The following is a 27,884-nucleotide window of genomic DNA, read 5'->3' as shown; positions in this document are numbered from 1 at the left end:
ATGACTACGACAGACCACTGCAAGACACCTGGCCTTTTACGTACAAACCAAGTCCTTCACTCATTCTTTATAAACCAAGGTTTCTGAATTAAAGGTAAATCTTGAAAACAGTGTAACTGGAGCTGGGCAGTCTGCTTACCAAGTGTTGATAAAGGAGCACCACATGCAAGGTGTAAAATAGTGACTATTAAAAGGTGCTTTTGCATGTGGCTCTGGGCTAAGCCTCTACATCAGATGTCCCCAGATGCCTTCGAATTACCGGTCAGGTCCCCATCCACTTCAGTTATGTTCCCAGTTACTCTCCAGCATGGAGTCTCTGATGTCTAATGAAAGCTGAACTACACCTGAAGGCCTTCCCACACTCGCTACATTCATAGGGTTTCACACCAGTGTGAATTCGCTGATGCTGACTAAGGGATGAGCTCTGGTTAAATGCCTTCCCACACTCATTGCACTCGTAGGGCTTTTCTCCTGTGTGAATTATATGATGTCGAATAAGGGCGGAGCTCTCACTGAAGAATTTCCCGCAGTCATTACATTTATAAGGTTTCTCTCCAGTGTGAGTCTTTTGGTGGATTATAAGGTTTGTACTTTGGCTGAATGCTTTCCCGCAATCACTACACTTGTAGGGTTTCTCTCCAGTGTGAGTCCTCTGGTGGTTTGTGAGGTTTGCACTCTGGCTGAAGGCCTTCCCACATGCGTTACATTTGTAGGGTTTCTCCCCTGTATGGATTCTCTGGTGCTGAATAAATGCCGCACAGTAGCTGAAGGCCTTCCCACATTCTCTGCACTTGTAGGGCTTCTCCCCTGTGTGAGTCCGCTGGTGGTTGGTAAGATTTGCACTGTGGCGGAATGCCTTCCCACAGTCGCTACACTCATAAGGCTTCTCTCCAGTGTGGATTCTTTGGTGCTGAACAAGGGCTGAACAGTCACTGAAGGCTTTCTCACACTCAGTACATTTGTAGGGCTTTTCTCCAGTATGAGTTCGCTGGTGTTTTGTGAGGTTTGCGTTCTGGCTGAAGGCTCTCCCACATTCACTGCATTTATAAGGTTTCTCTCCGGTGTGAATCCTCTGGTGCTGAATAAGAGATGAACTCTGGCTGAAGGCCTTCCCGCATTCATTGCACTCGTATGGCTTCTCCCCAGTATGGCTCTTCTGATGCTGAGAAAGGGAAGAACAATAACTGAAGGCCTTGCCACATTCGTTACACGTGTACGGCTTCACTCTGTGAGGTTTAACTGTACCTGCATTATTCCCAAAGCTCTCTGCGTGTGTGTCACATTTATGGGATCTCACTTCTGTAGGAACTCTCTGTTGTGGAGAAAGGACTGGTCTCATATTAAGGCTCTTCCCCAGTTCACTGTTTCTGTGCTCTGATACCCCAGAAGGCATCTCTACACTTGGATCTTGGAATGATTCTTCAGAAATGTCTTGCTCAGGTGGTGATTCAGATATAATCTTCCAATCTGAGGAAAATTTAGAAAAGTAATTTTAAAAATTCTTTTGGCGGTAGAAGATACTGCAATATGAAGGCTGAAGGAGCTGGGCTAAGCCTGTTTGCGGACTGGTTCCATGTTTCACCCCCTTCAGCCAGGATGCCTATGTAAGTGTTAGTCGCTCAGTCCAATTCTTTGTGACCCCATGGACTGTAGCCCGCCAGGCTCCTCTGTCCATGGGATTCTCCAGGCAAGAATACTGGAGTGGGTTGCCATTCCCTTCTCCAAGCAATCTTCCCGACCCAGGGATTGAACTTGGGCTGCCTGTTTTCCAGGCAGATTCTCTACCACATGAGTCAGCAGGGAAGCCCCAGGATGCTTCTGTTCTAAACTGTGTGACCAGAAAACTTTTCAAAGACATGAGCACCCTCTGCTCCCTTTCCTAAACAACAGCAGTGGATCCTGAGCCTGCCCCAGACGCACACCTCTCCTGTGCTTTTGCCAAGTCCTGGGGTTGTCCTGAGCTGTCTTCTTACTCTCACAATTCTCAGTATGGTTTTGGGCAACCTACTTACCAGGTTTGGATAATTCACTTTAAAAAGCTTATGACTGATGCCAGCAGGATGAACATTTTCACCTTATCAAATCAGCAAGATTTCAAAAAAAATGGTTAATCCTAGAGTGCTGGTAAGGGTGTAGCAGGTGGGATGTCACATACTGTGTGGCTGCATAAACAGGGACGAGCTTTCTGGAGAGCAATCTGGCTGCACCTGTCCAGAATTTAAAATGCTGACATCAGAATTCCACTTGTAAGAATCTATCCTGAGGAACTAATGAGAAATTACATAGAGCTGCACTGACATCATTTGTTCTCAACACTGCATTCTTTGTCAAATGAAAAGCAAATACCTAAATGTTTAATAACAAGGAATGACTATAGTATAGCCAATCAAGAGCCACTATTTAGCAGTTAAGTCATGTGTGTAATCTGTGCACTGTAATTCCTTTTGTAGAAAGGTATTTATTGAAAAAACCCTGGCAAACTATATAATGTGAAGGTAAGCTGTGTTGTCTTTGGGTTGTTTGGGACCACATTCATTTTAAGAGAAAACTTTTAAGTGTGAGTTAACGTATAATATTTGGCAAGTGTTAAAACTAATTGAACCCTCTGGTCCCAGACATCTCTGTCTGTCTCCATAGAGGCTTATAGCTAAGGGGAGTGGAGTTTTAGGAAGGGCAATGGAGCTTCTTTTCTCAAGGGTCAATTTTCCTGAAATGGTTCTTCCTGTGTCTACCTTATTTAAGAAAACGGGTTAGTTTCAGGTGCCCTTTATTTGAATTTCTATAGAGAACCTCGACCCAGGCTGCCTGGGTTCAAATCTTGGCCCTACCTCCTACTATTGATACGACTTTGGGCAAATTACTATACCCTGGATTTATTATCTGTGAATGTAGCTCTCTTACAGAATTATGAGAACTAAATGAGCTAAAACACAAATGACCCAGAACACACCTGAGAAACAGCAAGTGTTCTATGACTGCTTGTTATTATCTTGAACCTTTGTCTTGTAAATATGTTTCCCATTAAGCAGTTTTCCCTATAAGTTGCATGTGCATTTGAAGCCCAGTCTACCAAGAGCACAGAAGTCCCTGTTTTGGGTTGAGGGTATCTCTATGTCACTTGGTATTAGGCCTTAGATGACTCTGACAGCCCTCAAAAACTGACTGTCTTATCTGAGTGAAAGATGGAAAGAAGAAAAGTGGTAATAAAAGAAACAGTAGGAGAAAGGAGCAATTAAGGTTAGGTTAGGACTAACAGGTTAGAACTCTTGTGTTTCCATTGCAGGGGGCACAGGTTCGATCCGTGGTTGGGGAACTAAGATACGGCATGCCCGGCCACAGAGACCAAATAAAAAAGACCATGTGATGGTCATGAACTGTCTTGCCTCAGCTCACCTCTTCCCTGAGTGCCGGCTCCTGTGTAAGACAGTCTAATAATATCTCAAACCGAATATACCCAAAGATAGAAGTGGTGATTTTCCCTTTCTAGTCAGTGACTTAGTCAGCCTTTCCATTCACCCAACTGCTCAGACCAGGGTCACCGTTAATGCCTTGTCTCTCATATCCAATCCCTAGTGAGTCCTGTTGGCTATAACACCAAGTATGCCCTGAATCTTTGTCCTGACCCACCACCATCCTCTTATTGTTATGTCCTAACTGATCTCCCTGCTTCTGGTCTTTAACCCTCAAAGCCTAGTCTCCACAGGTTATCTTCTCAAACACAAATCAAACATTATCCTTTTTGTGCTCAACACCTTCAGTGGCTTCCTGTCTTCCTCCTCGGATAAAACCTGAACGTCTTCCATGGCCTCTGAGTCTTATATGATCTGCTGCTCTGCCCAGCACTCTCTTTTGTTTACTGAGTCCTAGGGTCTTCTGATCCTAACACAAGTTAAAACTCATTTCCACTCAAAGCTTCAACACACGGTGTGGCCCAGGATGTTCCTTATCCAGACACTCAAACAGCTGGCTCATTGTCTTCCTTCAGATCTCAGCTCCAATGTCACCTCCTCAAAGTGGTCTTTCCTATTCATCTAATCTAGAATAGCCTTCACTGGTATTCCCATTCTTACAGTACTCACTACTCTTCAATATTCTAACAGTTATTTTGTTTACTCACTTTATTTATGTTCCTCGCTAGTATATAAGCAGGGACTCAATCTTCTCCTCTGTTACACCTCCAATTGCTATTAATAAAACAACCCCAGGCATGGACCAAGGAGTGAGGCAAAGGCACATCCAAGCCTTGGGTCTGTCTGTTACTGTGGAAGGGCGGGATGGAATAACAGGGAACCCTGAACCCGCCCATGAGGCTCAGCAATGCCCAGGTGCTCTGTGGGGCCTCAGAGCAGAGGTAGAACGCCCCCAGGGGCAGTGTTTTAGTTACTCTAACAGTCGGATTTAAAACTCCTCCGATCACTTCACTTATCACAGAATTTATACAGTCCTACATCGTCAATAGCTTTTTCATATGTATTAGTGTTGTTAAGTAAGACAGGTTTTGTTATCTACATTTTTGAGATATAGAAACAGATGACCACAATTTAGTGATTTACTCTGAGTCCATGTACTTGATATGCAGCAAGCCAGCTCCTGGTGTATCTTTCATGGGTCCATATCCAAAGTTGCTTCCACACTAATACTCTACACTAATACCTTAAGGCACAGATTTTTCATGGTAACACCTTTTCCCAACTTTTGTTTCTCGTAACTTGGCGATCTGAATCTTCTTCAGTAACCTTTTCTGAGGGTTTCTTCAGAACCCCTCTGAGACTGAAGAAGCCTTTTCCCAGGAAAATGCAGTTACTGCCATAAAATCCTGCATTTCATCTCTGAAGTTCTATACAGGGTCTCGGGACTCAGGGGAAAAGGTCCTGCCTAACAAGGATGGTGAGCTGGGAAGGCGTGTGGTGAGGGGGAAGGAAGCAGCAGGGGATCCAGGCTCCCTGTGAAGGGAAGTATTTCAGCAAGTGTGAATGGTGCCTGCAGTTACAACAAGGACTGAGGTGTGACAGGCTGCTTAGAGAGAGGCTAAAATGGGAAGAAGAGAGTGCAGATAAACCCTGTGGAAAATAAGCCAAAGGCTTTGTTTTGTTTTCATTGACTTATAGCAACCATAATCAGATATAAAAGCAATAGGCCGAATTTTTAGAAAAATTTTAAATTTTGTCACCTTAAAGCTGTTAAGTTCATTTGTACCTCTGATGCTTTAAGTTTCAAAATATCAAAAGTAGCTGCCCTGCCATAGCTGGGCCTGACCACAGGCCCTGCCAGAGGTCATTTACCTGCAAGGGCTGAAATATGAAGGTGAGGGTGGAGTGAGCAGCCTTAGATGAGCAGTAAGACATAAACATACATAGAAACTATGGTTTCCTGTGCTTTTGTTTTTCCTGAGTTTCTTAGTGTCAGCTCTTTAGAAAATCCCAGCATGGCTGTGAAGATGGGGTGCAGAATTCAACAGTCAGTCAGACAGGGGAGCAGCAGCAGGTGTCATAGCAAGGATGGGTAAAGGTGGGCACCCGAGATCCTCAGCGAGGTGAACCTGAAGCAGGGGATGTGCTGGGCCAGCGAAGATGACTCTCATTTCCTGGGGGCCAGCAATACCTCCCAGCTTGGGGAGACTGAGGCGATGGTATGGAACAGAGGCCTTTGGAGTCTGATTGGTGTTGCTTCAAACCCAGCCTGGCCACTTTCTAGCTGGGAGGCTCTGAACCAGCGAGTCAGCCTCTCTCAGCTTTATTTTCCTCATCTATAAAAGTGAGATAGCAATACTTACCTCCCCTGTTGTTAAAATATTCAAATGTTTTCAAAGGGGCTTTTGCTCCTGAGACTCTGCCTTGCTCACTCACCTGGACAGGCGTTCCTTAGGCCGTCTCTCTCGAGCATCCATGAACCTTCCCTTTGTTCCAACTGGGAGTTCATACCAGGTTGGGAAACTGGAAGTCCTATTTAAAGGGGAAAAGAAGTGGACTTTAGAGATCTGCCCTAAGTATAAATAGCTACCCAGAACTGGGGGAGATGAAACAGGTCATTCATTTCATTCACTCAATAAATATACTAAGCACTGACTTGGTGCTGGGCACTAGGGGACACAGCAGTAATAAGACAGATGATGGTGCTGAAGTCTTGGTACAGCACTTCTGAAAAGAGATAAAGAAATAGCCTCAAGAAGGGGTCAAGTCAGAGAGCTAAGCAAGCCCATAAAACAAGTTACTTAGGAAGATGGGAACTAACTGACTATGGAGGACCCCTCCTGGGAAAGAAGAAAATGTGGAGGTACAGCCTCAAGGGGGAACAAAATGAAACTGCCTCTTTCCCAACCCAGAATGCAGAGACCTTTCACTAGTGAATGAGGAGGAAAAAACACTGTCCCTCCGGTGCATCAGAGCCACCCAGGCTCACTCAAGACTGGGAAGCACCACAGATTTTCAGAACTGAACAAATTCTGAATTTTGAATGGTTTCCTTACCCAGTAAGACCAGGTTTCTCGAATTTTCTGGCATCCCTTCCTCGAACCTGTCCCTCGGAGCAGGGGCCAACTGCCTCCATCCCCCCTGGGTAAAATCTACAGTCACACTGCTGAAAGGTGTGGATCCCTGAAAGAACAAGCACAGTGTCCTTCTTGCCCAGAGCCCTTAGAATGTGAGGAGGGAGGGAGGCTGGCGGCTCTGGGTGTGGTGGTTAGTGAACCTATTATAGGTCTCTGAAAGGACTTGGGGTAGTTCCAGAAAAGCACCACTGATCACTTCCTATATGCTTAACGCTATACTGGATACTGATGCATGAAAATAAATAACAGTCTCTCTGTCTTCAATGTGTATTATTCTTGCAGACTTTATATATAAATAGAAAGAAATATATGTATATATATATGAGCAGTAATTGGGCAGAAACTAACAGGTGCTCAGGAATTAAAAGTACCAACATAGAGAAAACAAAATTAGAATGTGTGACTTTATGTGGCAAAGAATCAGCTGCAAATCAGCAAAGAACGTGAATGATGAATGTTTGCAGAACGTTTAATAAATATTCCCATGAACTCAGACATCTTGCAGTAAGCAGGACAGCCAGGCATGTTTGCAACCACCTGTAACAATGTGTGAAAGAGAGGGATATTCTAGTTACTAGGATAATGGAAGAGGAATCCTAGTTGGAGGGCAGGGGTAGGACACTCAGGGAAGACCGCAGAGAGAGAAGGCAACCATTAAGTTGGCCTTGAAGGAGCAGGTTCCTCAGATGGAGAAAGAAAAGGCTATCCAAGGCAGGGGAGGCATCGTGAGCACAGGCATGGAGGCGCGGACATCCTTATCTATTATCAGCTTAGGAAAGGGTACCTTCATGTACCTTGCTGGCTATGTCAAACACCTGGATGTTATCTTTCCGTTCCCTGCAGTTCCCCACAAGTCAAATGCATGTTCATTCTTCCTCCCCAATAGCATGAGAATTCACACATTTCTGTCCACCTCCCTACCACTGCCTTGTTTTAAGCCAGTAGCATTTCCCAAATCTTAACTAATCTCCTGATTTCTAATTTTACCTGTCCTTCCAATACATCTTCACACTGAGAAATGCTTTAAATGGGACAAAGGGTCATTTTTAAAAACAATGAAATATTTAAAAACATGGGGGGGTCTTTTTATAGAAATCAAGAGAGTAAAATCCACTATGGAGATATAAGGGTTATGAACCAAATAACAAATATATAATTCATAAGGGAAAAACTGTAGGAAATACAAGGAGAAATGTAAAATATGACAGCCATGAGAGATGTTAAATAGCTCAGTTGCTGACAGAGTTAATACAAAATAAACCAAAAAATAAAGGTATGGAAGAAATGAGTAAGTTAATAAGGTTGAGCTTATAGAGTTGTAAAGTCCTACACCCTGCAATTACACTATACCTGCATGTTTTGTGTGGAGAAGAGACACAAACTTTATCCTCCATGGGGCACAGACCAGCCACATGTGCAGACAAGAAACCAAAGCCACAATTTTGGCACATCTAAAAAAATTAAGATCACAGCCAAAAACATTCAATATATCTGAACAAAAAAGGAAGAAAATAAATTATGGATTCAACTCAAGAGGTTAAAAATATTAATTTTAAAATAAATCTAAGGAAAGCAGAAGCAAAAAAATAAAACTACTAAAATTTTTTTTTTTAATAAAGATGGGAATTGATGAGGAAATCCAGGAGCAGACTTTCTAAAAATGAAGACAGACCAATTCCTAGTCAAGAAAAAGAAAGGGAGAAGACAGTTTTTACCTTCACAGAAGGACTATGAAATGGAGTTTATTGGAAATAATTCTGTAAAATACTCTTAACAAAATGGGGGAAATATTAATCCAATTCTACTAAGTAGAAATAAAAAGGTTTCAAAGCAGGACAAATCGTCTCTGGGAAAACAACAACAACAAAAGTATCTAAAAGGCCACAAATGAAAATGTTAAGTGTTACTTGTGTAGGAGTAAGGGTGACTTGGGGGGTGGGTAGTATGTTGTCCACATTTTCCAGGGTTTCTACAAAGAACATGAGTGTCTTTTGTAATCAAAAACCAAAAGCACCCTTAGTTTTTTTTTTTTTTAAAGATTGCTTCTTGGAGTAAATTTCCAACTTACTTGGTGCCCTGCTGTGAGGAGACCAGCTGCCATTCCTTCCTCCTCTGTGTCTTCCTCTTGGGGAAGGGCAGGGTCTGGAGAAGGTGGTTCTGGAGGAAGAGAAAGAAACCAATGAGGCAAAAAAGTTCACAGTTCACCAAACTAGAAAGCCTCACATTCTCACTCTGAAGAGCGTGTTCAGATGATTATAGTTCCCAGGACTCAGTGGGGCTGAATTTGCAGAACTGCAATGGGTATAAATTTTCGCATTTCCTTTTCCAGCTCAGAAGTTCCATCAATCCACTCAGACACAGAGAGGCATTAAAGCGTCAAGACTCGCAAGCATTCCAGATCCACCACTTCCCAGCAACTTTGCTACGTGATCCCTTGTAAACTTCCTGTGAAGATTTAAACGCAGACAGAGCAGCTGACACAATGCCTGGAGTGTAAATATACAGCGTACAACTATTATCAATAAGTTCTTTGGAGAAAGTGGTTCTGCAAATTAAAGACATTTGCTTAATCAAAAGAAGAGGTAGTGACCAGGTGGGATTCACCCCAGGAATGCAAGGTTGCTTCAACACATGAAAAGCAATCTATAATATATTATATTAATACAAAGGCAGGGGGCGGGGAACCCATACGATCATCTCAGTCAACGCCCTATTTAAGAGAATCTGATACCTTTCACTATAATACACCTCCAATAAACCAGGAACAGAAGGGGACTTCCTTAACTTAATAAGAGCCATTTCCAAAAAGCCCAGAGCTAAAGACTGATGCTTTTCCTCTAAGATCAGGAACAAGACAAAGATGTCAGCTCTTGTCAGTTCTAGTCAGTGTTACACTGGAAGTTCTAGCCAGAGCACTTAGGCAAAATCAAGCAAATAAACAAATCAAACGCATCCAGATTGGAAAGGAAAATTTAAACTCTATTTGTGAATAGCATGATTTTGTACACAGAAAATCCTAAGAATCAACAGGAAAAACTAGCGTAGCTAAACAAGTTCAGCAAGCTTGCAGGATACAATGTCAACAAACAATAACAGACAACTCAATTAAAAATGGGCAAAGAATTGAATAAATAGTTCTCCAACTATATTTCTATAACTAGCAATGAACAATCTAGAAACGAAACTTAAAAGAGCATTAAAAGAACAAAACACCTAGGAATAAACTGAATATAAGAAGTGCAGGACATTACACTGAAAACTACCAAATTTTTTTTTAATCTTTTGTCTGATTCTTTTTTTTAAATTTATTTATTGAAGGATAACCGCTTTACAGAATTTTGTTGTTTTCTATCAAACTGCAACAGAATCAGCCATAAGTATACATATATCCCCTCCCTTTTGAACTTCCCTTCGTCTCCCTCCCATCCCACCCCTCTAGGTTGATACAGAGCCCCTATATGAGTTTCCTAAGCCACACAGCAAAGTATTTTTAAAAACAGCTATTTTAAAGATGGTCATGTAAGTTTTATGTTACTCTCTCCATACATCTCCCCCTCTCCCCATATCCATAGGTCTGTTCTCTATGTCTGTTTCTCCACTGCTGCTCTGTAAATATATTCTTCAGTATCATTTTTCTAGATTCCGTAAATATGAGTTAGAATACGATGTTTATCTTTCTCTTTCTGACGTACTTCACTCTGTATAATAGGTTCTAGGTTCATCCATCTCATTAGAACTGACTCAAATGCATTCCTTTTTATGGCTGAGTAATATTCCATTGTGTATAAGTAACACAACTTATCCATTCATCTGTTGACAGACATCTAGGTTGCTTCCATGTTCTAGCTATTGTAAACTGTGCGGCAATGAACAATGGGATATATGTGTTTTTCTCCATTTGTTTTTCCCCTCAGGGTGTACACCTAGGAGTGGGATTGCTGGGTCATATGGTGGTTTTATTCCTAATTTTTTAAGGAATCTCCATACCGTCTTCCATAGTGGCTGTATCAATTTACATTCCCACAAACAGTGCAAGAGGGTTCCCTTTTTTCCCCACAATTTCCAGCATTTATTATTTGTAGACTTTGATGATAGCCATTCTGACCAGTGTGAGGTGATATCTCATTGTAGGTTTGATTTGCATTTCTCTAATAATGAGCAATGCTGAGCATCTTTTCATGTGTTTGTTAGCCATTTGTATGTCTTCTTTGGAGAAATCTCTGTTTAGGTCTTTTTCCCACTTTTTGATTGGGTTGTTTGTTTTTCTGGTATTGAGTTATATTAGCTGCTTGTATATTTTGGAAACTACAGAAGATCTAAATAAATGAAAAGCCATTCCACGTTCATGGACTGAAAGACAATAATCCTGAGATTGCAAAATTCACTAAATTAATTTGGAGTCAATGCAGTCCTATCAAAACCCCAGCTGTTTTGTTCAATAAAAATTTAGGAGCTGCTCCTAAAATTTATATGGAGACGCATGGGACATAGAACAATCAATCTGGAAAAAGAACAAAAGGTGGAAGACTCATATTCACAATATCAAAACTTTCCACAAAGCAACAGTAAATTAAAGTAGGGTGGTACTGGTAATGGATAGACAGATCAGTGAAGAAGAACTCAGAGTCCAGAAATAAATCCATACATTTATGGACAACTTATTTTCAACAGGAGTGAAGAAATTAAATTTCTCTTCAACAAAATAGAGGGGGGACACCTGGGTATCTACAAGTAAAAGAATGAAGCTGGACTCCTACCTCACACCATCCATAAAAATGAACCCCAAATGGATCAGACTTAAATGTAAAAGCTAAAACTTTTAGAAGAAAATATAAATCTTTATAACTCCTGATTAGGCAATAGGTTTATTAGGCATGATATCAAAAGTACAAGGAAAAACAATTAAGTGGGAGTTCATAAAAATCAAAAACTTTGTGCTTTAAAGGACACTATCAAAGTGAAAAGACCTGCAAATCATACAACTTCTAAGGGTCTAATATCCAAAATACATACAGAATTCTCTATATTAAAAACCCAACAAAGAAGGACAAATAATCCAACTTAAAAATGAGCAATGGATTTGAGTAGATATTTAAATAAGATACAAAAGATAGAAAGTATATGAAAAGATGCTCAACATCTTTAGCCACTGGAGAAATACATATCAAACCACTGTAAGATACCACTTCACACCCATTAAGATGGCTAAAATAAAAAAGACGCATTTAAATAAAGTACTGATGAGGATGTGTGAATGCCTATGTGCTCAGTCGCTAAGTCGTGTCTAACTCTGAGACTGTAGCCCGTCAGGCTCCTCTGTCCGTGGGATTTCCTGACAGTGGGTTGCTATTTCCTTCTCCAGGGGATCTTCTGAACTAGGGCTCAAATCCGTGTCTCCGGCATTGGCAGGGGATTCTTTACCACTGAGCCACCAGGAAAGCCTGGTGAGGAAGTACAGAAACTGAAATTCGCATACACTGCCACTGGAAATGTGAAATGGTGCTGCCACTGTGGAAGACAGTCTCATAGTTCCTCAGAAAGTTAAACAGAGTTACTATAGTTACACAGTAATTCCTCCTTTAAGTATAAACCCTCAGTTTAGTTCAGTTCAGTCGCTCAGTCGTGTCCGACTCTTTGTGACTCCATGAATTGCAGCACGCCAGGCATCCCTGTCGATCACCAACTCCCGGAGTTCACCCAAACTCATGTCCATCGAGTCGGTGATGCCATCCAGCCATCTCATCCTCTGTTGTCTGTTTCTCCTTCTGCCCCCAATCCCTCCCAGCATCAGTCTTTTCCAATGAGTCAGTTCTTCACATGAGGTGGCCAAAGTATTGGAGTTTCAGCTTTAGCATCAGTCCCTCCTAAGAACACCCAGGACTGATCTCCTTTAGGTTGGATATCCTTGCAGTCCAAGGGACTCTCAAGAGTCTTCTCCAACACCACAGTTCAAAAGCATCAATTCTTCGGCACTCGGCTTTCTTCACAGTCCAACTCTCACATCCATACATGACCACTGGAAAAACCATAGCCTTGACTAGATGGACCTTTGTTGGCAAAGTAATGTCTCTGCTTTTGAATATGCTATCTAGGTTGGTCCTAACTTACCTTCCAAGGAGTAGGCGTCTTTTAATTTCATGGCTGCAATCACCATCTGCAGTGATTTGGAGCCCCCAAAAATAAAGTTTGACACGGTTTCCACTGTTTCCCACCTATTTCCCATGCAGTGATGGGACCAGATGCCATGATCTTCGTTTTCTGAATGTTGAGCTTTAAGCCAACTTTTTCACTCTCCTCTTCACTTTCTGCCATAGGGGTGGTGTCATCTGCATATCTGAGGTTATTGAGATTTCTCCTGGCAATCCTGATTCCAGCTTGTGCTTCTTCCAGCCCAGCGTTTCTCATGATGAACTCTGCATAGAAGTTAAATAAGCAGGGTGACAATATACAGCCTTGATGTACTCCTTTTCCTATTTGGAACCAGTCTGTTGTTCCATGTCCAGTTCTAACTGTTGCTTCCTGTATAAAAGCTAGCAAAATGAAAATATGTCCAAACGAAAAGGTTTGCATGCATGTTTATAACGTTATTCATAATAGTGCAAACTGGAAACCACTCAGATGTCCATCACCTGAGGCACAGATAAACAAAAACATGGTATAATCCATGTGATGGAATATTATTTGGCCATAAAAAGGAAGTACATTTCTTCGTTACGACATGATGAACCTTGAAATATACTAAATGAAAGAACCCAGACACATGTACTGTATGATTCTACTTCCATGAAATGTCCAGAATAGGCAAACTCATAGGGACGGAACGATGAATAGTTGGCCAGGGACTAGGGGGAAAGGAGACTGTGAGGTAATGCCAGTTTCTTTTTGAGATGATGAAAATGTTCTGGAATTAAATAGTGGCGATGGTTGCCTAACTTTGTGCACATAATAAAAGCCACTGAACTGTATACTTTCAAATCGAATATTATAGCATGAAAATTATATCTCAATTAAAAAACAAACAAACAAACAAGAGTCTTAGTGTAGTCCCCAGAAACAACTCTAAAAAAAGTAAACAAGTCTGAACACTGGTCTTAGTACAGACTTCACGTTACTGAGCTGTACCTATCCATTGTACTTATTTTCACCTCTGGTACTATGGGAGGACGATAACCATCCTGCTCGTGTTCCCGGGTCTCTGAGGGAAGACAACATGAAATGCTGGATGCGAAACTGCACTCGGTGAGTGACAGACCAATTCTCGGTCTAGCGGAGGACGGCAGTGCCCCGTGGTTACTATTACATACACATTTGTTCTGTTCTGTAAAGCACTCAAGGTGCTTTCAAAAGCATCATTTGATTTGATGCTTACAGTTCTTAGAGGTGAACGAGGTAGTTAACGTCATTTTACTTTTCCCTCAATGAAGAAACACAGATCAAGAGACCTGGCTGGTACCCCCCAGCTTAAACAGGAATCCTAGCCTTCTGATTCTAAATTCCCAGGATTCGCCAAGATTTCACAATCCAACTGGGTTGAACCCACCCTCAGTGTGACGGGAAGCCAACAGGCTCCCATTCTGAGTATCCCTGGTTGCTTCAAGAGGGCTGGAAGATCAGAAGCAACAGAGGAGGCCCTGAGCACGTCCCATTTTCCTTTCCAGGGCCCACTTCTACTTTTTAATGCCATAGGTACGTCCACAAATCAGAGTCAGGAACAGAATACTCAAAGAGAGGATTCAGGACTGAGCTCTTCAAATTTTTTGACCCCATAATTATTCAAAAAAGGACCGTCCCCAACTACTTGTGGAAAGGATAACCGCTAAGTTCGGAACCGTGTCACACAGCAGTACTGGCGCGCAGGCTGGAAGCCACGAACCGCTCCAACACTCCTTCTCACCTCCTTCCTCCAGCATCTGGGTCCCACCTTGGGCCACTGCCTGCCAACAGTTCTCTGAGGGTCGGCGTCGCTTCACTGCGGGCCCAGCCCCGCTTTGGGCTCTTCTCTCAGGCCTCTCCCCTCAACGGCCGGATCTGAGACTGCGGGGCTGAGCCGGGTCCGTCCTGTCCGGCGGGTCTTTCATTGTCTCCACAGCCACAGCCGGGCCTCGGCTGGGGAGCCCGTGACGCAATCGCCGACTCGGTCTCTAGCGGAACTCTAGAGCCCGCTGCCCTCTACGTGAAAAGGCTCCAGGCCACCACTACCGCTTGGAGCTCAGAAAATGTGGTCACAGGCCCGCTTCTGGGCCAAAGGGGGACGCGCCTTAAAAGCGTCACTTCCGGACATGCGCACATGCCTCCTTGCGCACGGGACTCCAACTCCCAGAAATCGCTGCGCCCTGTTGCCGACCGAGGGCTTCTTCTCGCTCTAGGTACGAGCCTGTGACCCACACACTTTCGTGGACCATATTGCCTTCGTGACCGTATTTCCTAGCTAGGCTTCCGGCTGCTCCTGCTCCCAGAATGTGTTTCCCGTCACGCTTTGTTGTACATGCCATGCAGAGGTCCAGCCACCGAATCGAATGATTCGGGCGTCTTGGATAAGGAAGCAACTTGGCGGCTAAGGCTCCGGGAGCGGTGTTTTTAGCGCAGGCGCTAATACGCATCGTCGCTGAGCGCCTGGTTTCTCAATGATTTGACGTGCCCAGGACTGCGGCTCAGCGAGGTCCTCTCGCCAGTCCTTCAGCTCAGGGCCCAACCCCAGCCACCTTCACTGGTCTTCGTAAGCCCTACGTAGAGTTTGGGGAAGGGGGATTAAAGGAAATGAGGGCCCCCTCAGTGTGAACAGGGCAGTCACAGGTTGGCTTGGAACACTCAAAGTATCCATCAGCAGGAGGGAACGTCTTTCAGTAATTTCAGGGGCAGGAGCACACTTTAATAGAGTTCGACCAGAATTATGGAGGGAGGAGTTTCCTGAATAGGCCCTTGGTGGCTTCTGTGCTGCCAAAGGGGGTATTTCAAAGTGGGCTTCCTCAGAGCATTGATGAAAATTTCCCACAAGCCTGTTGATCTTCACTAATCAAGCAATTTTGTAATTATCAATTTAGTTTTAGAGACATTTTTTGACGTTAAGGAGATAAAAATGTATTACTTGGGCAGCAGAAATGAGTTTGGGGGTCCTGAACCTCTTTCCATTTTGTCTCTGTCCCTCTTAATCACCGGTGGTAGTGTCTTTCCCAATACTAACTTTGTGGGGTCTTCTGTGAACTTACTGGGGTTTACTGCATGAGACAACTGACACCCACAGATCTCTGAGATAAGCCCTTCTCTACCTCAGGCTTTCAGTGTCATATCTTTTTGGCTTTTCCTACTGTTGATGGCATTCTTAAGAATACTGGAGTGGTTTGCCATTCCATTCTCCAGTGGACCGTTTTGTTAGAACTCTCCTCCATGACCCGTCCATCTTGGATGGCCCTACACGGCATAGCTCATAGTTTCTTTGAGTTAGACAAGGCTGTGATCCATGTGACCAGTCCGTGGGGTCGCAAAGAGCCAGACACTACTGAGCAAGTAAACTGAACTGAACCTTAGGCTTATGTGATTTTTAGGCTTATAACTTTGGAGATCAGAAGGCTGAGATGGATCTCCCTGGGCTAAAATCAAGGTATTTTCCGGGCTATGTTCCTTCTGGAAACTCTAGGCAGAGAGTCTCTTTCATTGCTTTTTCCAGCTTCCAGAGGCTGCCTGCATTTCTGGGCTTAGTGGGCTCGTCTAGCTGATGTGTTCTGCCCATGCCACAGGCTAAGTAGGTGCTAAACGCCTAATAGCCACTAGGAGGTAGCAGAGGGTTTCCTGCCTTAATCTTGCAAACTCACCTGTGGCCACTGGGAGGTAGCAGAGTGCTTCAGGTCTCAGTTTGTTCAGTTGCTCAGTCCTGCCTGACTCTTTGGGATCCCATGGACTGCAGGACACCAGGCTTCCCTGTTCTTCACTATCTCCAGGAGTTGGTTCAAGGTCAAGTCCATTGAGTTGGTGATGCCATCCAACCATCTCATCCTGTTGCCCCCCTTCTCCTGCCCTCAAATCTGTCCCAGCATCAGGGTCTTTTCCAGTGAGTCCGCTCTTCACATCAGGTAGCCAGCCACAGTATTACGTCTTCAGCTTCAGCATCAGTCCTAATGAATACTCAGGGTTGATTTCCTTTAGGACTAACTGGTTTGGTCTCCTTGCTGCCCAAGGGACTCTCAAGAGTCTTCTCCAACATCACACTTTGAAAGCATCAGTTCTTTGGCGCTCAGCTTTCTTAATGGCCAAACTCTCACATCCATTCATGACTACTGGAAAAATCATTAGTCAGTCAGTACAGTTGCTCAGTCGTGTCTGACTCTTTGCAACCCCATGGACTGCAGCATGCCAAGGCTCCCTGACCATCACCAACTCCCGGAGTTTACTCACTCATGTCCATAGAGTCGGTGATGCCATCCAACCATCTCATCCTCTGTTGTCCCCTTCTCCTCTCGCCTTCACTTTTTCCCAGCATCAGTGTCTTTTCAAATGAGTCAGCTCTTCACATCAGGTGGTCACAGGATTGGAGTTTCAGCTTCAACATCAGTCCTTCCAATGAACATTCAGGATTGATTTCCTTTAGGATGGACTGGTTGGATCTCCTTGCAGTCCAAAGGACTCTCAGGAGTCTTTTCCAACACCACAGTTTGAAAGCATCAGTTCTTTGGCACTCAGCTTTCCTTATAATCCAACTCTCACATCATAGCTTTGACTACATGGACCTTTATTGGCAGTGATGTTGATTCTGTTCTGTCCACTGCATGGCGTTAGGGAATTTCTTGCCTTAGGTTCTTAAAAGCCAGGATCCTCCTGAAAATTGTTCTGGGGGTGCTAGTGGGTGATGGGATGGATGTTGGTTGGCAGCACACTTTTCTATCCCAGGCTAGGTAAAGCACAGCTTCTTCTGCACCTGTCCTCTGGGGACATTTCATCCTGCCCCACTTCTCCATGGACGTGTGCCGGATGGTCCTGGACTAGGTTCCTGTGGCAGATACAGGACTGTCATCTGGGGCTGCCTTAGTCCCTGAAGCATCTTGTGCTGTCATGGGAAGGCCTCAAGGAATGTAAGGGCACCTCTGAAGAGTGCGTGTGTCCATAGTCCTTGGTACTATAAGTAGGTGCTTGTAGCAATCAGAGGTTGCTGAGGGAATAGGGTAGAAAATAAAGAGAAAAACTTATAAAGACCTCAAATATTCTCCTATGAAGCATCCCTTGAGCCTCATATGCCGCTTTTCTTCTCATCTCCACCACAGCATCCTACCCTCACCCGCACGGTCTCACCACCACCACACGAAACTGATTTGAGCACTTATTCAGTGCCATCCTCGCATATAAGTGCTTTACATGATCATCTCCTTTCATCCTCGTAACAACCCCACAAGGGAGGTAGCATCATTGTGCCCATCTTACAGATGGATAAACTGAGGTTAAGGGAGGTTAAGTGACTTGTTCAGCTCTCTCCACTGCTCTGCCCTGGACCACTCCATGCTTCCATTGCCCTTCTCTCCAGTCTCATTTGGTCTCATTACAAAGCTTAATGTGTCAAGACGGGCACATGATGGAGGCTGCACAACCTGGATAAAGTGAATAAAGGGAATAAAACAGGTTCTGAAACAAAAAGACCCCTTGTGTGTAGTGATGCTGGAAAGTGTGTATGTCGGGGGAGAGATCTTTAAAGACAGAACCAAATTCTAAACAGTGGTTCTGTTTGGAAAGGTGCAGGTGTGAATTTTTTTTATTTATCTGAATAAAGTAGTTAATATAGAATAGTGCCTAGCAGATGGTTAACTGCTATAAAAATAATTATATTAAATCAGTGTTTTCTAATTTTCCCGTAATAAATGTGTATTATACAACAGACAATATAAGTAATTTGAAAAAGACTTCTGGCTCCATTAAAGTTAATATGAAGAGAGGAACATTTTTCTGCAGGAGGAACTCAATCAAATTTGCTGACTAATGGTTCAGGGGGCTGAACCCGAGGAAGGAGTCAGAAATGATCTCCAAGTGCCAAAGGCAAGCCTGGCTGACCACGAGGAAGCTGATCCATAGATGTTCTTGGCAAGACTCAGTTCATGAGAGGCCTGCTTTTATGGGAGGGACAAGAAAGTGCCCTTCGTGACTGCAGCCCACACAAAGAGCTCATGACCTGATTTTCTGAGTCAAATATTTATTTGGCAAAGTTCCTCCCTGATAATGCAGCCACATGAGAGGAGAAACCACAGGCCATCACCCAGCCTCCAAAGCGTCTCCAGAAAACCAGGAACCAAGAGCCCCCCTCCTCCGCTGTCACTTTCGTGTCATGATGGAGCCGGCGTGTGGAGGACTGACCACAGGACAGCGAAGCGTCTCCGAGATGTTCCTTCTCCCGAATCACAGGGCAGCAGTAGAAACTGGACCCAGCAGCTGGGAACCTTGTCCCCACGCTTCACTGGGCAGGAGGGAGGGACCCCAGAGGACAAGGCTCCAAGGGGCTGCCGTCCTGGCTCCTGACTCCCTGGGGACAGCCAGGGGTTCCAGGCTCCCAGCTGAGGCTCGGTTTGGAGTCACAGGTAGGCTCCATCCCCTCCGAGGCTCAAAGCTGGTCCAGCAAAGAGGGGCAGTCACTCACAGGAAGAAGCTGTCATCGCCCCTCAAAATGGGCTGTGATTTGCTCCAAAGTCTTCCCTTTGGTCTCAGGGACACAGGCCAGAGTGAAAAGGACACCAAAGATGCAGAAGGCAGAGGCCAGCCAGAAGGCACCGTAGGGCCTGAGCACCTCCTGCGAAGACAGGGGCGAGGCTGTGAAATGACGCGGGAGCCCTCCTGGGTCAGGAGCCCTCCTGGGCCCAGGAGCCGAGGCCCTACCCCGCCACACCCAGGCTCAGGGATGTGGAGGAGGGCCTGGTGGGCCATCCAGAAGCCCGAGCTGAGCACTGTCCAAGCGTGTGGATGGTGTGCGGTGGGGACACTGAGCTCACTGTGACAAAATGACTGCCCCCAGGTCAGAGGCCCACCATCAAGTGACAGCTGGCCTCCCGTCCCCAGGGTCCGACTCCAGGGCCCAGAGACTTCCCTCTCCACTTGGTCTGGCCCTGCCCTCTGTGGTCCCTGCCGCCTTAGGAATCTCTCTCCTTGGTGCCGGAGGAAATGGGTGAGCTCTCAGTGGGTGGTGATGGGGCCGTGTGCGCACATGGGGACACTCAGGGCCCATGAGAGGGGGGGAGAGGCAGCAGTGGCCCAGAGTCACAGGCGGTGCACCCTCCCCACGCAGCCCCTGTGTAATCCCAGCTGCCAGAAGCAAAGGCCGCCTGCTTCCATCTCCTCTGCCTCAGGCACCTGGCCACCCCGCCCCCTCCCTCCTTGAAGCCTTTCTCTTGGCCTGTCAGTGATGGCCAGATCACTCTTAGGTCCCTTGTCGCCATCCCCTCCCTGACTGTCGGTCCCCTCCAAGCTCCTGGAAGTCACCTCCCCTCCAGGGCTTTGCTCTGGTCTTCCTGATGAGCTCCCTGGAGCAGCGCAGGCCCTGCGGGGTCCAGGCCAGCCCCAAGCATTCACGCCAATCATGACCGGCCTCCTCTTGCCCCAGCCCAGCCTGATGGTGGTTCATCCTTCCACCACTGGACACTGTCGTACCAGCCCTTGTCAGAAAGGGGTCCCTGTCCATCTCATTCACTGCTGCTCTGGCGCCCTAAACAGGCCTGGACGTGGCAGGTACCAGAAGCCCTGGGGGGAGCGGGGGGAGAACGACTGAACAGACGGCTTGACTGTCTGCACCAGAGTGGTGCCCGCATTGGACCAGAGGCCTTGAGGCTGGGACCATGTGTGCATCAGCCCATCTGCCAGCTGGCGGCAAAATGTAGAACCAAACTGATGCTCCCATCAGCTCTAAGAGGGAGGCACTGTCCCCCTTCTCCGCTTTGAGCCAAGGAAGCTGGATCAGAGAAAGGGAAGCAGCACACCCAAGTTCACACAGCAGGAAGTGGCCAAGGTGGGGACGGGCCAGGCCTGCTGACTCCAAAGGTGGAGGTTCTCATGCAGCCTTGCTTCCCAAAGTGCCCAAAGTCCAAGGGGGAGGTCAGTCCTGCTGTCCTTCCACCTCGACAGCCGGGAGGCTCCCCAGTCATCCCCAGACAGCCTGGGTTCCTTGCCTGCCCCAGCCCGTCTGCTTCCCCGCACCCTCAACTAGGATGGGGTTGCAGGCTGGTGGGGCTTCAGCCTGCAGGCAAGGCTGCCAACCCCGAGTCTGTCACAAGAGTAATTCTGAAAAGTACTTTTCTGCTGGCTGTGGCAGGGGGAGCCCGTCAGGGCCTGCACTCACCATGAGACTGCTGAACTCTTTGGTCACCAGAAAGGCCATGAACCAGTTGGTGAGGACGCAGACGCCGGTGGCCACGCCCTTGACGTGCAGAGGGAAGATCTCAGACATGAGGAGCCACGGGATGGGCCCCCAGCCCACAGCGAAGCCTGCAAGGGCAGGAAAGGCCTCAGGTCCACGGGGCCGGGCGGCGCTCGGCTTGCCGAAGACCCCCCGGGCTGAAGTGGGGCCCGGATTCAGCCTGGGGACTCAGGTCACTCCCCTCACTCCTGATGCGTCAGGCCTTGGCTCTACAGAACAGCATGGGAAGGGGGCCTGCTCGGAGGGCGCTTGTGGGGGTGACATGAAAGGAGCAGAGGGGGGCTGAGCCGGTGCCCGGCACACGGTCAGAGCTGTAAACCCAGGGGTGAGGCCGAGCAGGCCGGGACTCCCAGGAGCCACGGGAACCTGGCAGCGACAGGGCGGCCCCCTCAACCTCCCCTCAGCACCCCACTCACCGGCGATGAAGAGGCACATGCTGCCCACCGCCAGCCAGGCCAGCCCCATGTTGGTATCGGCGGGCTCCATGGAGACGAGCGCCGGGAGGTCCACGTGGGAGGAGTTGCTGGGGCCGCCCTCGGTCAGCTTGAAGTAGGCGCCAAAGGCGCTGGTGCTGAACACCATGACCACACCTGCGGTGGAGGGCGGCGGTTGGCAGGGCAGTGGGAGGGCATGAGGCGGCAGCCTGCAGCCCGGGCACGGGGCTGTCGGGGGGCTGGCAGTCAGTGCACGGTGTCCCCGGCAGGTGGCCTGGGCTCCTCCGCGAGGGGCAGTGAGCGGAGCCCCGCTGGGGTACCCTCGCCCCAGCCTGGCCCTCCCAGTCCCGGCTTGGCCCTCACACCTCAGTCAACCCCAAGAAGCTTCTGGAAGCAGACCCTCCCTGGCTTTGAGGAAGAAGGAGCAACCACCAGAAGCCAGGCCCACTTCCCCAGCGGCACTGAGGGCCCGGCTGCCCACGAGGAGCCTCCCTCGCATTGTGTGCTGATCCTCGCCTTGGCCTGCCACCACCTCCACCTCCATTTCAGAGGGGAAGCCGGCTCAGGTAGTTACTTGCCCAGAGAGGGCCCAGGCTTCAGGGCCTCTTCATGCCCAGGCCGTCGGTTTCCTCCCTGTAAAGCGGGCCCTGGAGGGGCCTACTCCTAGGTTCTGCCGAGGTCAAGGCATGCCGCAGTAGAGCAGTGAGCGCAGGCCTGGAGCCAGTGCTCCCCTGAAGTCCTGCCCGTGCCCTTGGGGACACTCAGCCCTTGTTCTCCACAACGTGGTGACCTCAGCAACAGCCCTCCAGCCTGTGGTAGGAGGCTGGCCTAGGCCTCCAGTCCTGCAGAGGGCAGAGCCATCCCCCTGGGGCCTTACCTGACAAGGTCAAGAGCAGCCTTCGCCCAGCTCTGTCCATGATCAGGGCCGCCGTGGCAGTGAACAGCACCTGGATGACGCCCACAACGACTGAGGCCAGGCTGCTGTCCTGGGGAGACGGGCCAGGAGGGTCAGGCAGACACCCTGGGACTGGGCCCCACCCACACGGCCTCCGGGTGAGGCAGGCCGGGGCAGAGGCCTCTTTACCTTGAACTTAGCCTTTTCAAAGATGGTCTCCGCATAGAACATGACGGCATTGACACCCGACAGCTGCTGGAAGGCCATCAGGGAGATGCCAATGATGAAGGGCTTGTAGACACCAGGACGCCGCAGCTGGGCCACGTGGAAGCCCTGCTCAGATGGATACCGGGCATCAGGGCTTCTCTTCTCCTGAGGGCACCCCGGCTCTGAGCTCCCCCCCATCCTGGGGCCTGCTGGAGCGAGGGAACCTCTGCATTTTGTCCCAGCCCCACCTGTAGCCTCTGCTTCAGGTCCCAGCATCACTATAGCCTCCCCATTAGTAAGGTGACAGGATCCTCCCCTCCTCATGTCCCTTCCTGATTTGCTGGGGGATCCACGGAGATGTTCTGTGAGCAGAGAACCCAGGGTTCCCGAGTCCTACCAACCTTGGGTCTGGGTCTGGGCTGAGCACCTTCCCCGGCCCCACTGATCCTTACCACCACCACCAGGCACGTGCTATGACCCCACTTTACCGGGGAAGAAACTCAGGTTAAAGATGGGACGGTCACACAGCAGGTAAGGGGCAGAGACTCAACATTCTCCCTGGCCCTACAGCTCCCTGTTTCAAAATTCCAAGTCCTCCAGTCCCCACCTGCATTCTCCTCTGACATGGCCCAGCCCTTCTCTTCCAGGGACAGGGAGATCGGGGCTCAGACTTGGGTCTGGCCAAGCAGTGGTCCACAGGACATCACTCCCAAGCCCACGGGCCTCGTGTGTACGCGTGTGAGCACACACCTGTGGAGCTGCGGCGCCACTCTGTGTTGACCTCAGGGGCGATTCTCCCGGGTCCCCCTCCCCGCGCGCTGGCTCCCAGCCCCTCACCTGGTGCTGAGCCCCAAGGGGAGGCTCCTCCCAACCCTGGGCATAGCCCCACAGGAACTGCATGGCGGCCATGGCCTCCTGGTGCTTGTGCTGAGACAGCAGGAAGCGAGGGGTCTCAGGCATGAAACACATGAGCAGCAGCATGAAGGAGGGGGGCACACAGCCCAGCACGGCCAGCCAGCGCCACTCGAGCACCCAGCCTGGCGGTTGGGGGGAGAGACGTCAGAGTGGCATGAGCCGGCCGGGATCTTCTCAGGGGGCACCTGCCCCCTGCCAACCCAGGGACTCTGCTTAAAGGGTGGGGACCCCAGTGTATTTGCAGGACTCCCCAGGGTTTGTCATTGATGTTGTCATTTTTATTGCTAAGTGTGGAAACAAGGTGGGGGGCGTATATCAGTGAAGGTTTATGCAGCCACTAAACAAAGGTGCTCGCTCTGTACTGCCGAGATATACGTGATATACGGCACCAGGGGTCTGAAAGGGAGGGGCGGCAAGAGACCATGTGTGCACAGGCCTCCACCCGGTAGACGGACTGAGAAGCAGGCAAGGCTGGCTCCTCCGGGAAGAAGGGGGACAGAGAGGAAGGGGGCATTTTTCACTGAAAGACGTCAATTAGAACTCACAGAAGCTGAGCAGTTAAAGTGTGGCTTATGACGACCTGGAGGAAATCCTATAGGTGTAACTACACCCACGTGACCCTGAGTATCCGTGTCCACACAGTGGCTTTCGGACACTGCTGGCCCCACAAGGCAGCTAGACTGCGGCCAGGACTCTGAATGACAGTCAGGATGCTAAGTGGGCAGAAAGGAAAGACCATGGACCTGCATGTTGTCCACTCTGAGGAATCAGAGGGCACATGCCCTGGGCCCTGCCACTGCCCATCTGGCCCCAAACCCCCATTCCCACATGGTTCTCAGGCCATCCTTTGACAATTCTTATCGGGGCCTGCTGCCGGGCACTTTTTACAGCATCAGTTAATTTAATCCCTCAGCTGCCTTGGACTAGGTAAAGTTAATCTCCACGTGAAGACAGGGAACCTGAGGCTCCCAGGGGCAGTTGACTAGGCCAAGGTCACACAGCTAGTAAGTGGCATATTCCCCTAATCCAGGGCTGTCAGATATGAAGCCTGCCTTTCCTCTACCCCAGTTCATTCCAGGGTGCCTCTGGAAGCTTCCTCTTGCTTCTGGAAGCTTCCTCATGCTGGCTCCAGCTGACCCTTGGGTTCTCTGGAACCTGCCTCCTTCAGGCTGCAAATCCAGTACTGATTCTGAGGGAGACACACATTTGCACCCTCCAAGCTCTTAGGCTAAAGACTTTCCTTCCAGCCCCAGAATCCTAGCTGGTCACCGCACAGGGAGGTACTGCTCTAACTCGTCAGCCCTCCCTATACTCCTGGAATGGGCTTCTGCTCTGGGGAGATGAGGACATCACCTTTTCTAGCTCTCCTCAGAATACTGTCACAAGACCCACATGACCCAGGGTTCTCAGGGAAGTGGTCTGGGAATGTGGCATCTTGGGCAGTGGCTGTGTGACCTTGGGCAAGTCCCCTGACCTCTCTGAACTTCAGTTTCTACATCTGTAAGATAGTCAAACATCCATGAACAGTCACAAGAGATAATAAGAAAACCATACCTGCCAGGTAGGCTAGGAGGATGCCTGTGACCACCATCAGCTGCACACAGGAGCCGAGCAGCCCTCGCACCTCAGGGTAGGCAATTTCAGAGATATAGACCTGTTGGCAATTAAGACGAGAGTGTACTTGGGGTCCAGGAGTTCTTAAAACTGAAAAGTCTCAGCCATTCAGAGCTGAGGAGAGTCTCGACTGGGGTATTTGCAGGCCCAGGGGACCCCTAAATGCAGGTCCCTGGACATCAGAGATCCCCACCATGTAATTCACAGCACATGTTTAAAGGGTACATATATGGACACTGTGTGTGTGTGCGGGGGCACACAGAGCTTTTCACACTTTCATTTAATTGTATACCCTTGACAAAAAGCAAATTCTAACATAGTAGGTGTGTAGAGCTTCCTGGTGGCTCAGTGGTAGAGAATCTACCTGCCACGCAGGAGATACAGGCTCCATCCCTGGGTGGGGAGGCACCCCTGGAGAAGAAAATGGCAACCCACTCCAGTATTCCTCCCTGGGAAATCCCACGGACAGAGGAGCCTGGTGGGATATAGTCTGTGGGGACACAGAGGGTCAGATACGAGACTTGGCAACTAAACAACAACAGATGTGTGGTGGGCCCACGATTCCGCCTGTCTAACCACCTCCAGGAGACACACAGCTGCTGACCCAAGGACCACACTTTGGGTGGTGCCCTTGGAGTGAAAGCAGGAACTCTCTTCCTCAGTCACTACCAGTGACTGCTGCAGCTTCCTCTGGACTCAGGAGCCAGAAAGCGCTTGCCCACGCTTCTGTGTTATTCCATATCTTATGTCCAAGACTAAGTCAGGTGTGTTTTTGCACAGTAAAAAAAAAAACCACCAAAAAAATCCAGATATAAAATCCAACCTAGCTGCTGCCTATTATCCAGCAGTTGCAGTTGAAATGAGTGGTAGGTGCAAAGGGAGGGATTCTGAGCTACTGCTTTTAGTCTTGATTGGTTAGGGTGTGGGTGGTGGTGGATCACTCAAGCCCATGACCAGCAGCAGGTCACAGGACACCCAGCAATCCCAGCTGCCAGGGTCCAAGTCCTTCTACCGGCCATGCCAGGGCCAGGGCCGTGTGTATAGGCTCTTGTGTAGGCATGGCCCGAGCTAACAGCGTCATTCCCACCTTATGGGCTCACAGAGGTGCTCTGCCCAGGGCTGCGGTTTTACCCAGACGTGTCCAGCTCCAAAGGCAGCCTGGGCAGTGCTGGGTCAGGAGGTGGTGAGAGAGGAGCAGGGGGAACGCCTGGTGGGCCGCTTTCTGAGCAGTGAAGGGGCGCACCAGGTCCCAACAGCCTCTGCCCCTTGGGACAAACCACAGTGGGATTTTCCTGCTGAACTGTAGCCAGTGGTCTGAAGGCCAAGGGGGATCTAAGCCATCGTGTGAGGCTTCTGTTGACCATCCACAGAGGGCACTTCATTTGTAGAGCCAAAGAGAGGCCCTGTTAAGTGCCACCACCCAGGGTTCAAGAAGTAGCATCACCACTGACTTTGTGCTTAAACCAAGGACTTGTGGCTCAGCTGGTAAACAATCCGCCCTCAATGAGGGAGACCTGAGTTCGATCCCTGGGTTGGGAAGATCCCCTTGGAGAAGGGAAAGGCTACCCACTCCAGCATTCTGGCCTGGAGAATTCCATGGACCACAGTCCATGGGGTCGCAAAGAGTCCGACACGACTGAGCGACTTTGACTTCACGTTCCTTTAAGCTTCATCTGTAACAAGGGATGGATAACAACAGGTCTTTCCAAGGCCCCATGGGAGTGTAAGGAAGATGGAGCAGGGGAGGGCATGGTGTCAGGCACTCAAGAGGCCGCAGCCAGGGAGAGAATCAGGCCCCGAGTTCGGCCCCTTCTCCTGGGTCCCAGGGCGCCAGACTGGGGGGAAACACACTCACCGGGGCCACGAGCGAGGCAATGCCGCAGGCCAGGCCGGTGAGCAGGCGGCCTCCGAGCAGCATCCACAGGTTCTGAGCCGCGGTGATGACGGCGAAGCCGGCCACGAAGGGCAAGGCACAGAGGACTAGGCTCAGCTTGCGCCCCGCGCGGTCCAGGAGCCAGCCGCCCAGCACGCCCCCGGCCGCGGCGCCCAGGGTCACGATGGCCTGGGGGCGGGGCGACCGCCGGCTGAGGGAGGGGGCGCCGGGGGCCCGCGGCCCAACCTCGCCCTCCACCCCAACCTCAGCCGCTGCGGGGGCAGGGGAGATGGGCGACCCCTCTCAGGGGAGCCGGGACATACTCGGCGGAGGGTCTCCGTGCCCACCCGAAGCCAGGCAGCGCGGGGAGGGTCCTGGCACCCGTCTTAGGGGTGGGCGAAGGAGGGTCCCAGGAGGGCAGGAGGGTGAGCCCGAGGCCTCACCCCGAACCAGGAGGCTGCGTCTTCGTCGAGGTGCGGGGCCGGGGGCGCGGCGCGCCTCAGGCTCGGGATGGCCGGGGAGCTGTAGCCGAGGGCGAAACCGAAGCTGAGCGGTCCCAGGGCAGCGGCGAAGGCAGCGAGGAAGACGCGGCGGCCGCGGGGAGCGCTGCGGAGACAGGGGCGGTCGGTGAGCCGCAAGGCCTGGGCGCAGCGGATGGAGTGAGGCTGCGCCAGTGGACCTGGGTTCCCCCTACCGCTCACCTGCCGCCGGGCGGCCGTAGGAGCGGCTGGGTCTCCTCTTGGTCCTCAGGCGTCATGTCCGCGATCAACGCTTGCTTTTAGGGCTCTGACGCCTTGAACTGCCACCGGTCCCGCGAGTGCGGCCAGCACCGGCGTTTCAGCCAGGGCAACCAACAGATGGTGAGGAGCGACTCTAGGCCGGGGTAAGGGAGCAGCCAATGGGAACGCAAGGCGGGGTTAGCTTCTGCTCTAGGAGCCGCCCTTCAAGTGAAAGCGGACCAATGGAAGGAAAGAGCCTGAGGGGTCTCTCACTGGAACCATCCCCAGGACGGCCATCCAATG

The 27,884-nt window shown here is 49.2% G+C and overlaps 1 protein-coding gene across 16 annotated transcripts; it reads right to left on the bottom strand.

Annotated features, from left to right (window-relative positions):
- Positions 1 to 34: 34 nt before the first annotated feature.
- On the bottom strand, positions 35 to 27,805 carry SLC2A8 (solute carrier family 2 member 8). 16 transcript variants are annotated; one of them, XM_045162322.1, is made up of 14 exons: positions 27,564 to 27,805; positions 27,306 to 27,468; positions 26,845 to 27,051; positions 24,930 to 25,029; positions 23,298 to 23,497; positions 22,443 to 22,586; positions 22,236 to 22,344; positions 21,341 to 21,514; positions 20,847 to 20,992; positions 8,616 to 8,704; positions 5,847 to 5,942; positions 2,013 to 2,207; positions 1,246 to 1,467; positions 1,030 to 1,162 (listed from the first exon to the last, which is right to left on the bottom strand). In XM_045162322.1, exons 1-12 carry the CDS (start codon positions 27,617 to 27,619, stop codon positions 2,114 to 2,116), a joined length of 1,578 nt encoding a protein of 525 aa, XP_045018257.1. In that variant the 5' UTR covers positions 27,620 to 27,805; the 3' UTR covers positions 1,030 to 1,162; positions 1,246 to 1,467; positions 2,013 to 2,113. The 16 variants fall into 16 exon arrangements, with proteins under 16 accessions (XP_044782298.2, XP_044782297.2, XP_044782299.2 ...); XM_045162321.1 differs by having other exon boundaries at positions 1,030 to 1,467; XM_044926371.2 differs by lacking the exon at positions 2,013 to 2,207 and adding an exon at positions 6,467 to 6,593 and having other exon boundaries at positions 1,030 to 1,467; positions 27,564 to 27,797.
- Positions 27,806 to 27,884: the final 79 nt, after the last annotated feature.

Source organism: Bubalus bubalis, chromosome 12 (genome assembly GCF_019923935.1).
Source record: "Bubalus bubalis isolate 160015118507 breed Murrah chromosome 12, NDDB_SH_1, whole genome shotgun sequence".
Lineage (NCBI taxonomy): Eukaryota > Metazoa > Chordata > Mammalia > Artiodactyla > Bovidae > Bubalus > Bubalus bubalis.
The sequence above is the reverse complement of the archived record's forward strand: the minus strand, read 5'-3'. Positions and strand labels throughout refer to the sequence as shown.

Excerpts from the sequence above, each read along its gene's own strand:
- SLC2A8 (XM_044926362.2), bottom strand. The coding sequence starts at position 27,619 with ATGACGCCTGAGGACCAAGAGGAGACCCAGCCGCTCCTACGGCCGCCC. Across the intron at positions 25,030-26,844 it reads TTGCCTCGCTCGTGGCCCCG|GTCTATATCTCTGAAATTGC; the intron begins GTGAGTGTGTTT and ends AATTGCCAACAG. Across the intron at positions 5,943-8,615 it reads TCCTCACAGCAGGGCACCAA|GACTTCCAGTTTCCCAACCT; the intron begins GTAAGTTGGAAA and ends CCCTTTAAATAG.